Source organism: Schistocerca gregaria, chromosome 2 (genome assembly GCF_023897955.1).
Source record: "Schistocerca gregaria isolate iqSchGreg1 chromosome 2, iqSchGreg1.2, whole genome shotgun sequence".
Lineage (NCBI taxonomy): Eukaryota > Metazoa > Arthropoda > Insecta > Orthoptera > Acrididae > Schistocerca > Schistocerca gregaria.
In genome coordinates, this window is record NC_064921.1 from 361450744 (window position 1) to 361465976 (window position 15233).

The following is a 15233-nucleotide window of genomic DNA, read 5'->3' on the forward strand; positions in this document are numbered from 1 at the left end:
ATCAAATGTAAAACTACAATGTTTTTACATACTTATGGGGACTGGTTTACATAAAGAGAACCTACTGTTAATCATAATTCAAACTGATACAAAATTTTCTTTTACTACCTTCCATTAAAAATGAAACAATGACAACTATGTGGCAAAGTAACCTTCAAGGTATATGGTGTTTCACCTACTGCTGCTGTCAGAGCATATACAATCATGTACACATTTATACAAATATAGTTGATTACTTTATTAATGAAGTAACACAGATTAGTAAAAACCAGTCCTGCAGTTATCACATACAGTTTCAGTGGTATACCATTTGATACAGTCACAATGATGAAATAGATATTCATAATGTTGCAAAACAATATGAAATGGAATGAGAATGTAAGGACAGTTGAAGGCAAGGTGAACGGTTGACTTCAGTTCACTGGGAGAATTCTAGGAAAGTGTAGATCATTCATAAGGAGACAGTGCACGGAACAACTGTGTGAGCCATTCTTGAATGCTAATTAATGTTAGTTGCAAAAAGATATGAAACCAAATGGGAATGTGAGGTCAATTGTAGGGATAGTGAATGGGTGACCTTTGGTTCATTGGAAGGATTCTACGAAAGTGTAGCTCCTCTGCAAAATAGACAATGTATACAAAAATTGTGCAACCCGTACTTGAATATTGATTGAGTGTTTGGGATTCCCCCTCCCAAAGGAAGACATCGAGGTAATCCAGAGATGTGCTGCTAGACTGTTACTGGGTAGATTCAGTCCAGACTAAGAATCATCACCTGCGACAGACTGCGCAATGATCCCACTACTGGCAACATAAATTTCATATAATGACCCTGACAACAAGAGACATCAGGACCTTGCTCCATTTGTGAGTGAAACAGCAAAAAGAATGTTTATGGTACAAGGAACCATGTGCCAAACTGTTTGGTGACCTGCAGAGTATGTTTGTTGATGGAGATGGTATTGTGGACCTTTAGTGTGACTGTACAATAGTTTATCAAACAATGGAAAATCTAGGATGGAATGTAACAATACAAGAGAAGGAAAGTTGCTACTCACCATATAGCAGAGATGCTCAGTTGCGATAGGCACAATAAAAAGATTCACACAATCATAGGTTTGGGCCATTAAGGCCTTTTTCAGCAGTAGACACACATGCACACACACACTCACACAAGCGCAACTTGCAAACACGTCTGCAGTTTCAGAGAGCTGAAACTACTACTTTAATCGTACAAATGACCTACAGAAATCAGTTAAAAGTTTCTTAAATACCAGGTGCACATAAGAACATAAGTATCCATTTTCTTCTCTTGATATTACTATGAAAATCTTGGAAAATATCTGATTGTATTGACAAAGAGGCAGCTAAAATCCGCTGTGCTATGACTGAATTGTGTCTGCTGAAGCACAACAACATGTGTAGATACAGATAAAGAAGTGAAGAACTAAAAAATGTCTTTGATACTGTAAAAGTCTTTAATAATTTTACTATTAAGCATATTTTGGAACATTTTTCCTGGGTAACAGTGATAAAAAATGAGAATAAATGTAATTAAATAAAAACAGTCTAGGATCACATGTAAGTTGCTAAGATTTAAAATTTATTGATCAAGAGACTTGTTTTGACCACGATATGATCACCATCAGATCATTCAAACTCCATAATGGTGGCTGGAGAGAGTAGTGAGGAGCAGCCCGCTACCAGTGATTATAAACACTGGTCTGATAATGATCATATCATGATCAAAACCAATCACCTGATTAATAAATTTTAAATCTTAACAATTTACATGTAATTCTAGACTGTTTTTATTTAGAAACTTTCCTTCTAATTTGACTACTGATTATTAAAATTATAGATGGTCTATAACTTTAGGCTCTTACCAGGCAAATCATTCCAGTTTTTGGGCAACTTGGTCTTTTTAAGAAGTAAAGGCACAGGGTCTCTTCCATCATTCTTCCCATGGACCTCTTTGATTTCAACACAGTCATCAACAAGGAAGTAATAAATAATAAAAGGTTTTAATTCTTCACATTCAGCATCATTTTCTTCTAAAACAGCATACAGTCTGTTAATAAAAGAAGGCACTGTAAGTCACATAAAAAATCAAGTAGAAACTTCATTTAAATTTATTTGATTCCAATTTGCTAATGTCAGAACTTAAAATGATTATTTCTTTGTTTCCAACAAATCAAATTGTGGCATATGAAAATCAACAAGGATTCATGTAGTTAATATATTTAGCAGCAGTATTACAAACAAGAAATGCAAATCGTCAGAAAACTATAAAATGTTCTGAAAGCAACCTCTATAAAAGGCTGTAATTGTAATGAAGAATACACATTTATTATACTACCATAGACATTTCCTTTTATGCAGTAAATTTCCCAACAACATTTCAACAGTAACATCACATTATTAAAAGGATGGTAATTATGATACAAGAAACTATGATTGATAACTATTCAGCTTTGAGTGAAAGAAGAGAAACGTACCATTTACAAAATAGTTGAGTTAGAACTCTATAGCCTGTCTTGCTGCCTAAACAAAAAATTCAAATAAATGTTTTGGAAAGATGTTAAGGATACAGATATCAGCCAAACCACTGGTTTGATATTTATCATTAAGAAAGATGTACAAATTAAACAGCAGGAATTTCCATGGTAGATCACAGAGATGATTTTTTTCTTTAAATTTACAGTTGTACAACCTAGCAGTTCTTATTCCACTTGTCCCTATTATTCTGTCAAATGTAGAGTGCTTTCATTCATGAGGAGGAATTTTTTTGCCTTAAATGTAGAGTTACCATATAGATTAAAAACAAGTAGTATTTAAAATTACCTCTAAATCACTTTTCTCCTTCATCTATGCAACCCACTGTGAAATGCATGGCAGAGAGTAATTTCTATTGGACAAGCTATTTTTGCATTTCTTTCCATTCCATTTGGGTTTCCTTTTATTCCTATTGCATATGGAGTGCAGGAGTAATGCCTGTATTAATAAATGCTCTGTGTGACTGGTAATTAGTCAACTCTTGTATTTTGGGTCTCTACAGGTTTCATACTTAGGATGCAGTGGTATTTACCTAGATTTCTCAATTAATATTGCTTCTTTAAACATTGTAAGTAGGGTTCTGTATCTGATAGGGCTTTTCAATTCATATTTGAAATAGTGACAAAATTAAACTTGAACATTGCTATTGTATCTTGGTTTGTAAAGGAACTTTTGAAAATAATACTCAGCATTTCTTATTTTGGTTTTGTACTGTAAATAATATCTGGAGGGACTGCCAACTTGCTAATCACATGTTCTACAATCATAGATTGCTCCTCATACTGCCTTGTAGGCAGCAATCAGACAATAGGAACAGACTCGAGACTTTATATGTGAGTGGTATTTACTTTACTATTCTACTATGTGCTTATTAATCCAAAGCTTGGTTAAACTTTTTTTCTAAATCTTCAATAAAATAACTCCAAAATTTGATCTCATCATCATGTTATTTATACAAAATGTTGGCCGATGTTTCATGGTTTCCATCAGGGTGGACCAGTGCTAATTTCACATCTTAAATAGTGTAATTTCATCCAGCACACAGAGTCAGTCATTCAAGGACATCATTGAACTCTACCTTCATTGAATGGCAGAGGTGAGGAGATGGGGCTGACAACCTTTACTGATAGTTGTTTTTATTTACATTCCTATTGACTGGCATTTGTGAATGATGGGCAAGCCCATATAGCCATGACAGTGGGAGCCTGTACCCATTATTATGACCAATGTTAGCAGGCTGCTTCACAATTTCAATCACCTCTTTAAGCTTCCTCCTAACTGCTCACTTGCTGTATTGCTAATAGAATGCTTTGTCTCTTCAGTGTAAACTATTCCACACTCACAGCTGACATAAACTCCAGGATTGTGTCATCTGTCAATAGAATTCTTCTTGGAGGAACATATCCTATTTTTTTTTCTGTGTGAGTGGGTGAGCTTGATGTGAAGAACTATTACTACAGTTCAATGTTCCATCTCATCCTCTCTTTCATTTTGTGCTGCCGTAATGCTACACATAATTCTGTGCTGTAGCCATTGATTCATAAGAATACCACACTTAATAATCAATAGTATAAATTTGCCAACTTACGTTCTGGTGAAAACTGTTACTGAGAAGCTCTGGCATCTGGGATGTCACACAGAGGCATCCATCTCAGATTCTGCCCACGTCTTTGAAACTTTTAAAGATGAGAATATCTGGTCCACAAACGTTATAGTAAGTTTCGACATCAAGCCCTTATTCATTGAAAGATGGAAAGTCCTGAGAATTTGTCTCCTTTCATTTTAATTAATTCAGTTCACAAGCACATGCACATTTTAATGCATTTTACCTAAACAGGAAGGTACTAAGACAATTATGTGATTTCCCTAAATCACTCCAGGCAAATGCCGGGATGGTCCCTCTGAAAGGGCACGGCCGACTTCCTTCCCCAATCGAATGAGACCGATGACCACGCTGTCTGGTCTCCTTCCCCAAAACAACCAACCAACAACACGTCAGTTATGACATTTAATGAAGTGGATTTACAGTGACTGCATACTGCTTATTATCACGGTATCTAGCTGCACTGGATAATTTGAGGTGAAAGGTCTTTCATTCTTTTGACTAAAATTACTTTATCTGCATGTGTTGCTGCTGTGTGGGGAGAGACATGTTTCTCACAGAGACACTGAAGGGTCACCTTAATGGGCTAGAGTTGGGGGAAGGCATAAGCATCGTGCTGCAGGTACAATGGCAAGGCTTGTGTGGTGATGGTTGCCACTTTTATGTCGTAGGAGAGGCTTGCGGAAGGCCCGTGACAGTGGGGACTCACCAAGCCGTGAGCAGTGTCCTGCTGTTAACACACTCCAGTGTATTGTTCCCAATGCTAGCTGGAGGGTCTTCTTACAACTTTCAGGCTTTATTGTTTGACAGGCTGGTGTTCTGGACATTGTTCTCACTCAGCAGAGAAACTTTTTGGAATCTGCAGATATTTGTGGGCCAGCTTTGAGAGGACTTTTCTAAGGGAATCATATCTGTTAGGATTGTAAGACATTTCTCCTCAAAGCCTGAAATAGCTCTGCATTGTTGGGTGCACCACAATGTATTCCAAGCAGAGCTGGTGTATTTTTTGAGATGTTTGGGTTCCCACACCAACTGATTTTGCCCACATGCTGAAAATTAGTGTTATGACTGGGGATCAGATGGTGATGTCAGAAGATGTACTGGGGGTATCAGTAATTTTTGGTGGCAAGTCACACAAGCCAAAGTTGTTTGACTTGCACATCCCCCTCTGGGACACTTCAAAATACTGAAGGGACACCTCAAACATGTTTGTATGGACCTTGTCAGCCCCCTACCACCTTCTAAAGACCAATGTTACATTTTGTCAGTCACTGACTGCGTGACACAGTAGAGGTGGTTTCTTTGAATGATATCTCAGAGGACACTTTGGCTCAACCGTGTGTTACCTGCAGGCTCTCCTGTTTCAGCTGCCATTCACTGTCGGTCGCAGTGGCCGAGCGGTTCTAGGGGCTTCAATCTAGAACCGCACGACCGCTATGGTCGCAGGTTCAAATCCTGTCCCAGGATGGATGTGTGTGATGTCTTTAGGTTAGTTTGGTTTAAGTATTTCTAAGTTCTAGGGGACTGATGACCTCAGATGTTAAGTCCCATAGTGCTCAGAGCCATTTCAACCATTTGAATTTGCCCTGCATCCATCATGACAGAGCAGGGCAGGAAATTTGAATCTCTACTACTCTTAAAATGATTGTGTATCCTATGCAGTACCAAACATTTCAATACAACAGCCTACCACCCCTAAAGTAATGGATTAGTGGAGTGCTGGCACCTCACATTAAAGGCAGCATTACTGTGCCATTCGGACTCTTCGTCAGATGCACTTCTGTGGGTACTGCTAGAAATTTGCACAGCATATAAAGATGATTTAAAGGCCTCTCTGGCAGAGATACTTTATGGCAAACTTGTGGTACTCCCAGCAGAATTTGTCGAGGACACTACTTCTGTTCATGGAGAGAGGCTACCCTCCTTAGTTGAGTAAGTTTGCTATCATACCTCGTGTACACACATACCACAACCACGAGCACATGACCGCCCACAAGACTTTTTACACAAGGAACTTGCAGGCTGTGACCTTATCATGTTGCGAGCTCTTACTCCACCCTATTCAGGACCTCACTGGGTTCTGAACCGTGCTCCAGACACAACGGCCATCCTGTTATATGGCATACCACAAACAGTCTCTCTACATAGAGTTAAACTGGCATGGGTCCTCACTGAACACATCTTTTCCTTTGAGTGTTTAGCAGGCACTTGCCTCCTACCCTCCTTTAAATCTTGTGAAGCCAGTGTTAGTGATCATGTCTCCTCCTGTGGCAGCGATATGTGTGATGAACTCCCTGTACCCTTCTTCTCACTGCCAACACAGCATTCAACTATTACCACATTTACTGTCGACATCTTGACATTCCTAGTGGACGATATCTCAGTGCAACATCATAATGACTGTTTTTTTTTTTTGTGTGTGCATGTTCTCATGTATGTAAATCTGAGGACGTTAACCTCACACTCATCTGAGCTATTCACTTACCCAAAGATTTTATCAGTGGCTCCCTTCCAGCTTTTATCAATGAGGATGGCATACTGTCAATTGTCACTCCGTGCCAGTCATCCACTATGCCAACTGATGTGGATGAAAGATTATGTTGTGTTTTCCCTGATCAACTCCCCAATACAATTCCCTTCACCTTTCACCTTTTACTTCTACACTGTGCTCCACACTCTCAGGGAGGGGGGGGGGGGGGGGGGGGGGCCCTGTGGCAGTTTGATACATTGATCCATGTGATCTCTCTTTATGATGCTCTTTGAACTGACTTGATATCTAGTTTTGTTCTGTATTGTTACATTTTGTGATCATGAAGAGAATAAAATATATCATTATGATTAAATGATGTTAATTTATATTATTTTACTGTAATATCATTACTCACCACGCTGTCATTCAGATACTTTGTGTTTATTATTATTTATATTCTTTGTAATATCTGTGCTGACTCCACATCCAAGCCACAGAATCACACTATGGATCTATGGAACATGTATAAATAAATTTAAAAATAACAAAGTGTGAATGTTGAAGAATATGACTATAAATGTTAATGTCTGCTTCTATTAGTTGTGACAGTGAGTTCAGATTTCATTTAGGTTTAACAGATTCAAGGGTATCCTTAAAATTTCATATTGAAAATAAAATTTTGAGGAAAAACAATTAATCACCTCTGTTCTAGACATAGTGAATAGATAAGGAAGTATTTTACAGCTATTTGTGTCAGATCTGTCATTATTGTTATGTTATGTTACTGGAATGAAAATAGAAACAAAATTACTTATCAGCTGTTGAATAGGTACACCAAAACATTTATTAGCCAAAAACACCTTAGTATCCTCCGATCATATTCCAGAAACCGGCGCAGTTTATCATCAACAAAATGTGTCACTCTTGTTTTAGGCTGAGTGCTCATCTTCCTAGTAATGGTATAAGGGTCAGGAGGCATATCTTCTGGGGGTCGTAATTCAATGCCTTGGCTAGTGAGATATTTCTAAAAAGATAAATATCTAATTTAGTCAAGTTACATATTAATGGATATAGTCATGAAAGTTCCAAACAAGTTCAATTTATAAATAATTACCTTAGTGAAGGCATCACAGTCAACTATGTGAAAAATAAATCCATACATTGGTACATCCATTCCAATATTAAAGTCCTTCCAGTGCCAGAACCGTCCAGTATCTTTTTTTGGGATTTTTCCACGCCTTACAAGTCTCCCCTGGCTGAAGCCACTATTCTGCCAGGGCAGGAGGAAAAAAAATTAGTTCTTATGACTGCAAATCTACTATTTGGGGTATTCATAAAACTGTAATTATTACTTCCAAAAATAAAAATACATTATTAGCTTTTTTTCTGTCAGCAGGGACATGTTTGCAATCCTGATACACATTGAAATCCCTATGAGATAATAATATAACACACCACCTGACAAGCCAAAACAAAATGTTTCGGCCCACTGATAAATTGAAGAACCATGTGGTAATTTTTTTCTGCATTTGAAAGAGAAAAATGCTCCAACAATCAATGCTGAGTTGGTGAAAGTGTATAGCAACAATTCACCATGATATGGAACAGTGAGGTGGTCAGAGACACTTCTAAAATGATCAGACAATATGAATGATAAAGAAAAGTGGCTGACCATGTCTATGTGTATAATGGCAAGATAGAAAGACACCTTGGTGCTCAAACACTAGCATATAACAATTGAGCTGAAAGTGGAAAAAGTGAAAATCAGTCAGCAATCAGTTTTCAGCATTTTGCACAACATTTTAAACATGGAATGGTCACTGGTCACTTCATTCCACAACTACTCACAGTTAAACCTACCAAACTGAAGTAGCAGCAGAAATGTTGCAGCTATGCCAGGCCAATACAGGTGAATTGTTTAACCACCTAGTCATCATGGATGAGTGCCGAGTGTTTCATTCTGATCCTGAGACAAAGAGGACAAACAAGCAGAGGAAACACGTGGATTCACCAATGCTGGAAAGGTTGTTTTTTTCATCTGGCAAGGTGATGCTGAGTGTGTTTTCTGGCTTTGATGGAGCGGTGCAATACTTATGCTTGTAAGAAGCAAACCAACAAAAATTTTGCCTCATGCCGCATATTATCCTGACTTCGCATCCATTTACTACATCTGTCCTTGGATGAAGAATCCATTGTCTGGTTGGCAATCCCAGAAAGCCACTGATGTGAGTTTTGAGGCGCTCTCTACAAGAAGTTGAGACTTCATATAGTACTCTGTCTTCAGGCCATGAGGGCCTGCCGGGACCATCCAACCGCCGTGTCATCCTCTGAGGAGGATGCGGATAGGAGGGCGTGGGGTCAGCACACTGCTCTCCCAGTCGTCATGATGGTATTCTTGACCGAAGCCGCCACAATTTGGTCAAGTAGCTCCTAAATTAGAATCATGAGGCTGAGTGCACCCTGAAAAATGGCAACAGCGCATGGCAGCTGGATGGTCACCCATCCAAGTGCCAGCCATGCCCAACAGAGCTTAACTTCGGTGATCTCACGGGAACTGTGACAGAGACTTCATTTAGGATCAAATGAAATATTTTGAGTGACATAACAAATACTAAGACTAAAGATAAGATAGAGGTAAATAAAGCTTTTAACAGGTGAGCAGGACCCAGTGCTTTATGAAATGAGTATAAATGAAATTTAAATATTCACAAAAAGAGGAAGATACTTCTTCTCATACACATTCATCTTCAAAGATTTGTGCATGGTCAGTGAACAAGGATTAATGGTAAAAAGTAAGTTGAAGCCATGCACTACTACATCTACATCTACATCTACGTTCATACTCCGCAAGCCACCTGATGGTGTGTGGCGGAGGGTACCTTGAGTACCTCTATCGGTTCTCCCTTCTATTCTATTGTGAAGTAACATGAGACTATGGAAAGCAGGCTGCTCAGCTTATAAAGAATTATCAAACAGTGGAAACTTCAGGTAGGAATATCAACGATGTAAGAAACAATAGATTGCTACTTACCATACAGAAGCCATGTCACATGTCAAGCTGCAAACAGGCTTGATGAAAAGACAGTCACATTAAGCTTTCGGCCACACCCTTCATCAGTAAAGAGTGACACACACACACACACACACACACACACACACACACACACACACACACACACACACACACACCCCTCACACACACACACACACACACACACACACACACACACACACACACACACACACACACACAACTGCCAATTCCAGCATTTTGTGCAAGAATGCAACATCACGAGGGATACAAGAAGCAATCTGGAGGGGGCGGGGAAGGGGAAGGGATCATAGTGTACTTGTGGGGAGAGAGACGGCAGCCTCGGGAGGTTGTGGGGCAAGGAGGTGGGAGAAAAAGGAACAAAAAAGGAGATCAGGGAGTATGAGTGGGTGCATTGGTAGAGGGCTTCAGATAAACAGGGTGGGAGATGACAATGGGGAGGAGATGATAGGATAGATGGGGTCTAAACTGTTGGGTGGAGGGTGTGGGAACAATATGTTACTGTAGGCTGAGGCCAGGATAATTATGGGAGCAAAGAACATGTTGTAAGAATAACTCCCATCTATGCAGGGAACGATCGAGATGGCTCAGGCAGTGAAGCAGCCATTGAAACCAAGTGTATTATGTTCATCTGCATGTTGTGCCACAGGATTGTTTACTTTGGTCCTGGCCACAGTTTTGTGGTCTTGGCCACCATCCTCGTGGACAGTGGTTGGTAGAAATACCAATATAAGAAGCTTTGCAATGATTGCAGCAGAGCTGTGTGGCTGTTTTCACAGGTGCCCCAGACCCTACCCCTACCTGTGATAGGACTGGAATAGGAAGTGCCGAGTGAGTGGATTGGCCAGGTTTCGCACCTGAGTCTTCCACAGGGATGTGATGCGTGTGGCTAGCGGTTGGGATTGGGAGTAGAATAAGGATGGACTGGGATGTTGCGGAGGTTCCGTGGGTAATGGAACACCACTTTAGGAGTGGTGAGAAGTATCTCAGGTAGGATGTCCCTAATTTCAAGGCACAATGATAGGTAATCAAAGCCCTGGTGAAGGATGTGGTTCAGTTGTTCCTGTCTGGGGTGGTACTGGGTGATGAAGGGGACACTACTTTGTGGCTGCTTTTTGGAGGTGGTGGGAGGATTGGGGTTGTGAGAGGAAATGGCATGGGAGATCTGTTTGCAGACTATGTCTGGGGGATAATGCCTGTCTTGAAGGCCTTGGTGAGACTGTTAGGCGTACTGAGCAAGGAAGTTTTTGACACTGCAGATACACTGTCCCCAGGGAGCTAGGCTAGCTCCTAATGTGGTGTTCCATTGTCTACTGAACCTCCACATAATCCTCGTCCACACTATGTGACTTCAAATCACAACCCCTTGCCACAAGGATCATATCCCTGTGGAAAACCCAGGTGCAAAACCTGTCCAATCCACCCACACGGCACTTCTTATTCCAGTCCTGTTACAGGTTTATACTACCCCATCAGGGGCTGGGCCACCTGTGAAAGCAGCCATGTCATTTACCAGCTCTATTGCAATCATTGCACAGCTTTTTACATTGGAATGACTACCTACCACCTGTCCACCAGGATGAACAGCCACTACCAAATTGTGGCCAAGACCAAAGTAGACCACATACCTCTGAAAATAACACACTTGATTTCGATGGTTGCTTTTGATGATACATATGTAGGAGGAAGCAGTATATTGGTTGACTCTTATAGGAACATACATTCTCAGAATTTTTAACAGTAGAGCATATCATGTTGCAGAATGCCTCTCTTGCAGTGTCTGCCACTGGAATTGACCAAGTATCTCCGTGACACTTTCTCACTTACTATGTAAACCTGTAACAAAACCTGCTGCTCTTCTGTGGGTATTCTCTGTTTGCTCTATCAACCTCATCTGGTATGGATCCCAGACTAAAGAGCAATATTCAAATATTGGTTGAATGAGTGGTTTGTACACTACTTCCTTTGCTGATGGACAAGTTTCTTGGGGATTCTTCCAATGACTCTCAGTCTGGCATCTGCATTACCTTTGATTAATTTTATGTTGTCATTCCACCTGAAATCACTTCATATGCATACACTTAGAAGTTTTAACTGCTTCCAGTGATTGTTCTGCAGTCATGTAATCATACAATAAAGGGTATTTCTTGTCTATGAATTCACAATACATTACATTTGTTTATGTTGAGGGTCAATTGCCATGCCTGGCACCTCAGCACATCTTCCTGCACTTCACTAAAATTTCCTAGCACTGCAATTTCTCTGTATACAACAGCACTATCTGCAAAAAGCCTCATGTAACTTCCTACATTATCAACTAGGTCATTTAAATATAATGGGAGAAGTAATGGTCCTGTAACACTTCCTTGTGGCACATCTGAAGTTGTATTGTATTGTATTGTACTGTATGTTAACCGAGGACCTAGAAATGATGGAGAAGCTCCGTCCCCTCCGCAGCCGCAGTGATCCGCAACCCCACGACGACTACCGCAGTCCACTTCACCCCTCCGCCGCCCCACACTGGACCCAGCGTTATTGTGTGGTTTGGCCCCCAGTTGCCCCCCCCCCCCCCCCCCCCCCAGAGAACATCTCACAACAGATGAGTAGCGTACATGGAGAACTTGTTTGTGCAGCAATCACCAACACAGTGTAGCTGAGGCGGAATAAGGGGAACCAGCCCGCATTCCCCAAGACAGATAAAAAACCACCTAAAAACCATTCACAGACTGGCTGGCTCACCAGACCTCAACACAAGTCCTCTGGGCAGTTTCATGCCGGGAACCAGGTGCTCCTTCCCACTCCAGAAAGTCGTGCGTTAGACTGCTCGGCTAACCGGGCAGGCCACATCTGAAGTTACTTTTGAGGACTTATTTCTTTTCATAATGGTATGCTGTGTGGTGTTTGCCAGAAACTCTCTATCCAAACGCACAGTTGATCTGATATTCCATACACATGCATTTTGTTCATTAGGCAGCAATGCAGAACTGTACTGAATGCCCTCCAGAAGTCAAGGAACATGGCATCTACCTGGACCTCTGTATCTACTGTATTCTTGGTCTCATAGACAAACAGAATAAGCTGGGTTTCAAATGAACATTGTTTTCAGAACCCATGTTGATTCCTACAGAGGAGATTTTTGGTCTTCAGAAATGTCATAATACACAAGCACAAACATGTTTCAGAATTCTACAATGGACTGAAGTCAGAGACATGGGCCTGTAGCTTCATGCATATTTTTGACAACCCTTCATGAAAACAGGAATGGCATGTGCTTTTTTCCAATCATTAGAAACACTTCATTCCTCTAGAGTACTACAGTCCAATGCTCCTGGAAGAGGGGCAAGTTCTATCACTGGACCCAGTGGCCCTTCCTCAGTTGAGCAAATTCAATGCTTTTCTGTTCATTGCTCACTTATTTTGATATCTGTCATTTTCTCATTTGTGTGGTGATTTAAAGGAGGAATTACAGTGTGTTCTTGTGCTCTGAAACAGTTTTGGGAAAAGACATTTTGTATTTCAGCCTTTTCTGTGTCATCCTCTGTTTCAATGCCATTATGCTCACAGAGTATCTGAACAGATAGTTTTGACTCATTTGCTGATCTAACGTAAGACCAGAACTTATTAGTACTTTCTGTCAAGTACGTAGATAATATTTTACTTTCAGATTTGTTACACTCTTCATGTGTGGCACTCCTAACATTAATTTTGTCTTTGTTTAGTGTTTATTTGTCTGTGAGGATTGGTTGCATTTAAATTTGCAGTGAAGCTCTTTTTGCTTTCATAGCAGTTTCTAACATGGTTGTCAAACCACAGTGGGTCTTCCAGATCCCTAATAATTTTGCTCAGCACCTACCTGTCTAAAGTGTATTTATGCCACTCTAGAAATTTGTCAGTGTGGAAAACCAAATTTTCGTGTTGACCTGTCAGGTAATCTGAGATTTGTCTCTCTTGTTGCTCTTGCTAAATGTAAAGATCTTCCTACTTTTCTTTGCATTCCTATTTAAAGCCACATTCAATGATGCTGTAACAGACTTATTATCACTGATTCCCTGCTCTTTGCTAACTGAGTCAAAACATTTGGGTCTGTTTGTCACCAGCAGACCAAATATGTTATCTTCATGAGTTGGTTCTCTGATTAAATGCTCAAGGTAATTTTTGGATAAAGCACCTAGAACAATTTCACCTGATTCACCCATCCTAATAACTTGAGTCTCTGTGCTGGCATAAGCTGTTGCCAGCATACCACTTGGCAAAAATTAAGTGCGAAGATCAACTAGTAGGCTCTGGATGAAGTGTACCAATCATGAGAGAGGCCAGAGACACACTCACAAGCAACATGGCACCAAAACCCTCTTGACAGCATGTATTTAGGCCACTGCCACTGATTGTATGGCCTCACTCACTCAATCATCCAATTTGGCATCTATCAGTATACTCACAGAGTGGCTTTAGGTTGTCACAAGCTATGACAGTACACAGTGATCAGATTAGTGTCTATAGCAAGACTAGTTTACCTCAACCAGAATTGTACGTCACATCAGTCTGCAATGGGGCTATTACTCATGAGCTTGTACCAGAACACATGGACTCTAAGTTAAGTACATGTTTTCAGTTCATGTAATAAAGAACCATATTGATCCACATGTGCATTTGTACTGTAGAAAGAGGATACCAGCCACCCATAACAACATTCTCTTCCTTGCTTCCGTGTGGTACAGGACTCCACAGTCTCCCAGACTATAGCTGGTAAAGTCCATCTAAAACTATAATATGACTGGAGGATAATGCAAAATATTCTCCAAGTTCCCCTTAGATGTTCCACTATGACTGCTGCTGAGGCAGGGGGTATATAAAAGCATCCAATTACCGTAATTGACCACCTCTAACACTTATCTTTGCCCAAATTTCTTCACATCTCATTATATATTATTTATTTTTTATTGTTATAAACGTGCATTGAGCACCAGTGTTCAACCTATCTGTCTGACATACATTCAATTGGAGACTGGAATTTCATAGCACCTGACATCTGGTTTTCTGTCCCTAGTAGTATGTAGTTGTCACCATTTATAAGCAAGACTAGCTCCAGGACCTTTCCAAAGATTCTTCTGCATTTAAATAACACCATATTAACATTTTATTTCTATGATCTGCTGTGACAGATGGTATCCTGTCTGGACTCAGAATGCATCTTATTGGACCATATTGCTCCATGCTAAAAACAAACATGTGCATAACACACACTCCAATACCCTGGCAGACATTTGCTGCGTGTAGTGCATGCCTGACCTATTAAGAGGTGTCCTACACATCTCCACCTGATAGCAAATGTCAAGAAATCTGCATCCAAGGTAATCACAGAATCATCTGAGCATCTGGTTTAAGCCTTGTACAATTGTCACATCCTTGACCTTGTGCAAATGTGCAAACTCTGTCTTCTCAATCTTCTCTACCAGCTGCTGTCATGATCCAAGTATGATCTCAGAGCCCATATGACAGGCGTTGTCTATTAAAACATGCAAACAACTGCACTTGGTTGCACCCTGTTCCTT

The 15233-nt window shown here is 40.3% G+C and overlaps 1 protein-coding gene across 2 annotated transcripts in view; it reads right to left on the reverse strand.

The window, feature by feature from the left end:
• The window catches only part of LOC126337073 (EF-hand domain-containing protein 1-like), a 196108-nt gene that overhangs the window by 123939 nt on the left and 56936 nt on the right, over positions 1-15233 (reverse strand). For both annotated transcript variants that reach the window (XM_050001417.1, XM_050001418.1), the window contains exons 4-6: positions 7744-7899; positions 7490-7653; positions 1887-2071 (exon numbers count right to left, since the gene is read on the reverse strand). In XM_050001417.1, coding sequence (XP_049857374.1) covers positions 1887-2071; positions 7490-7653; positions 7744-7899 — 505 coding nt within the window. The remainder of the gene's footprint in view (positions 1-1886; positions 2072-7489; positions 7654-7743; positions 7900-15233) is intronic.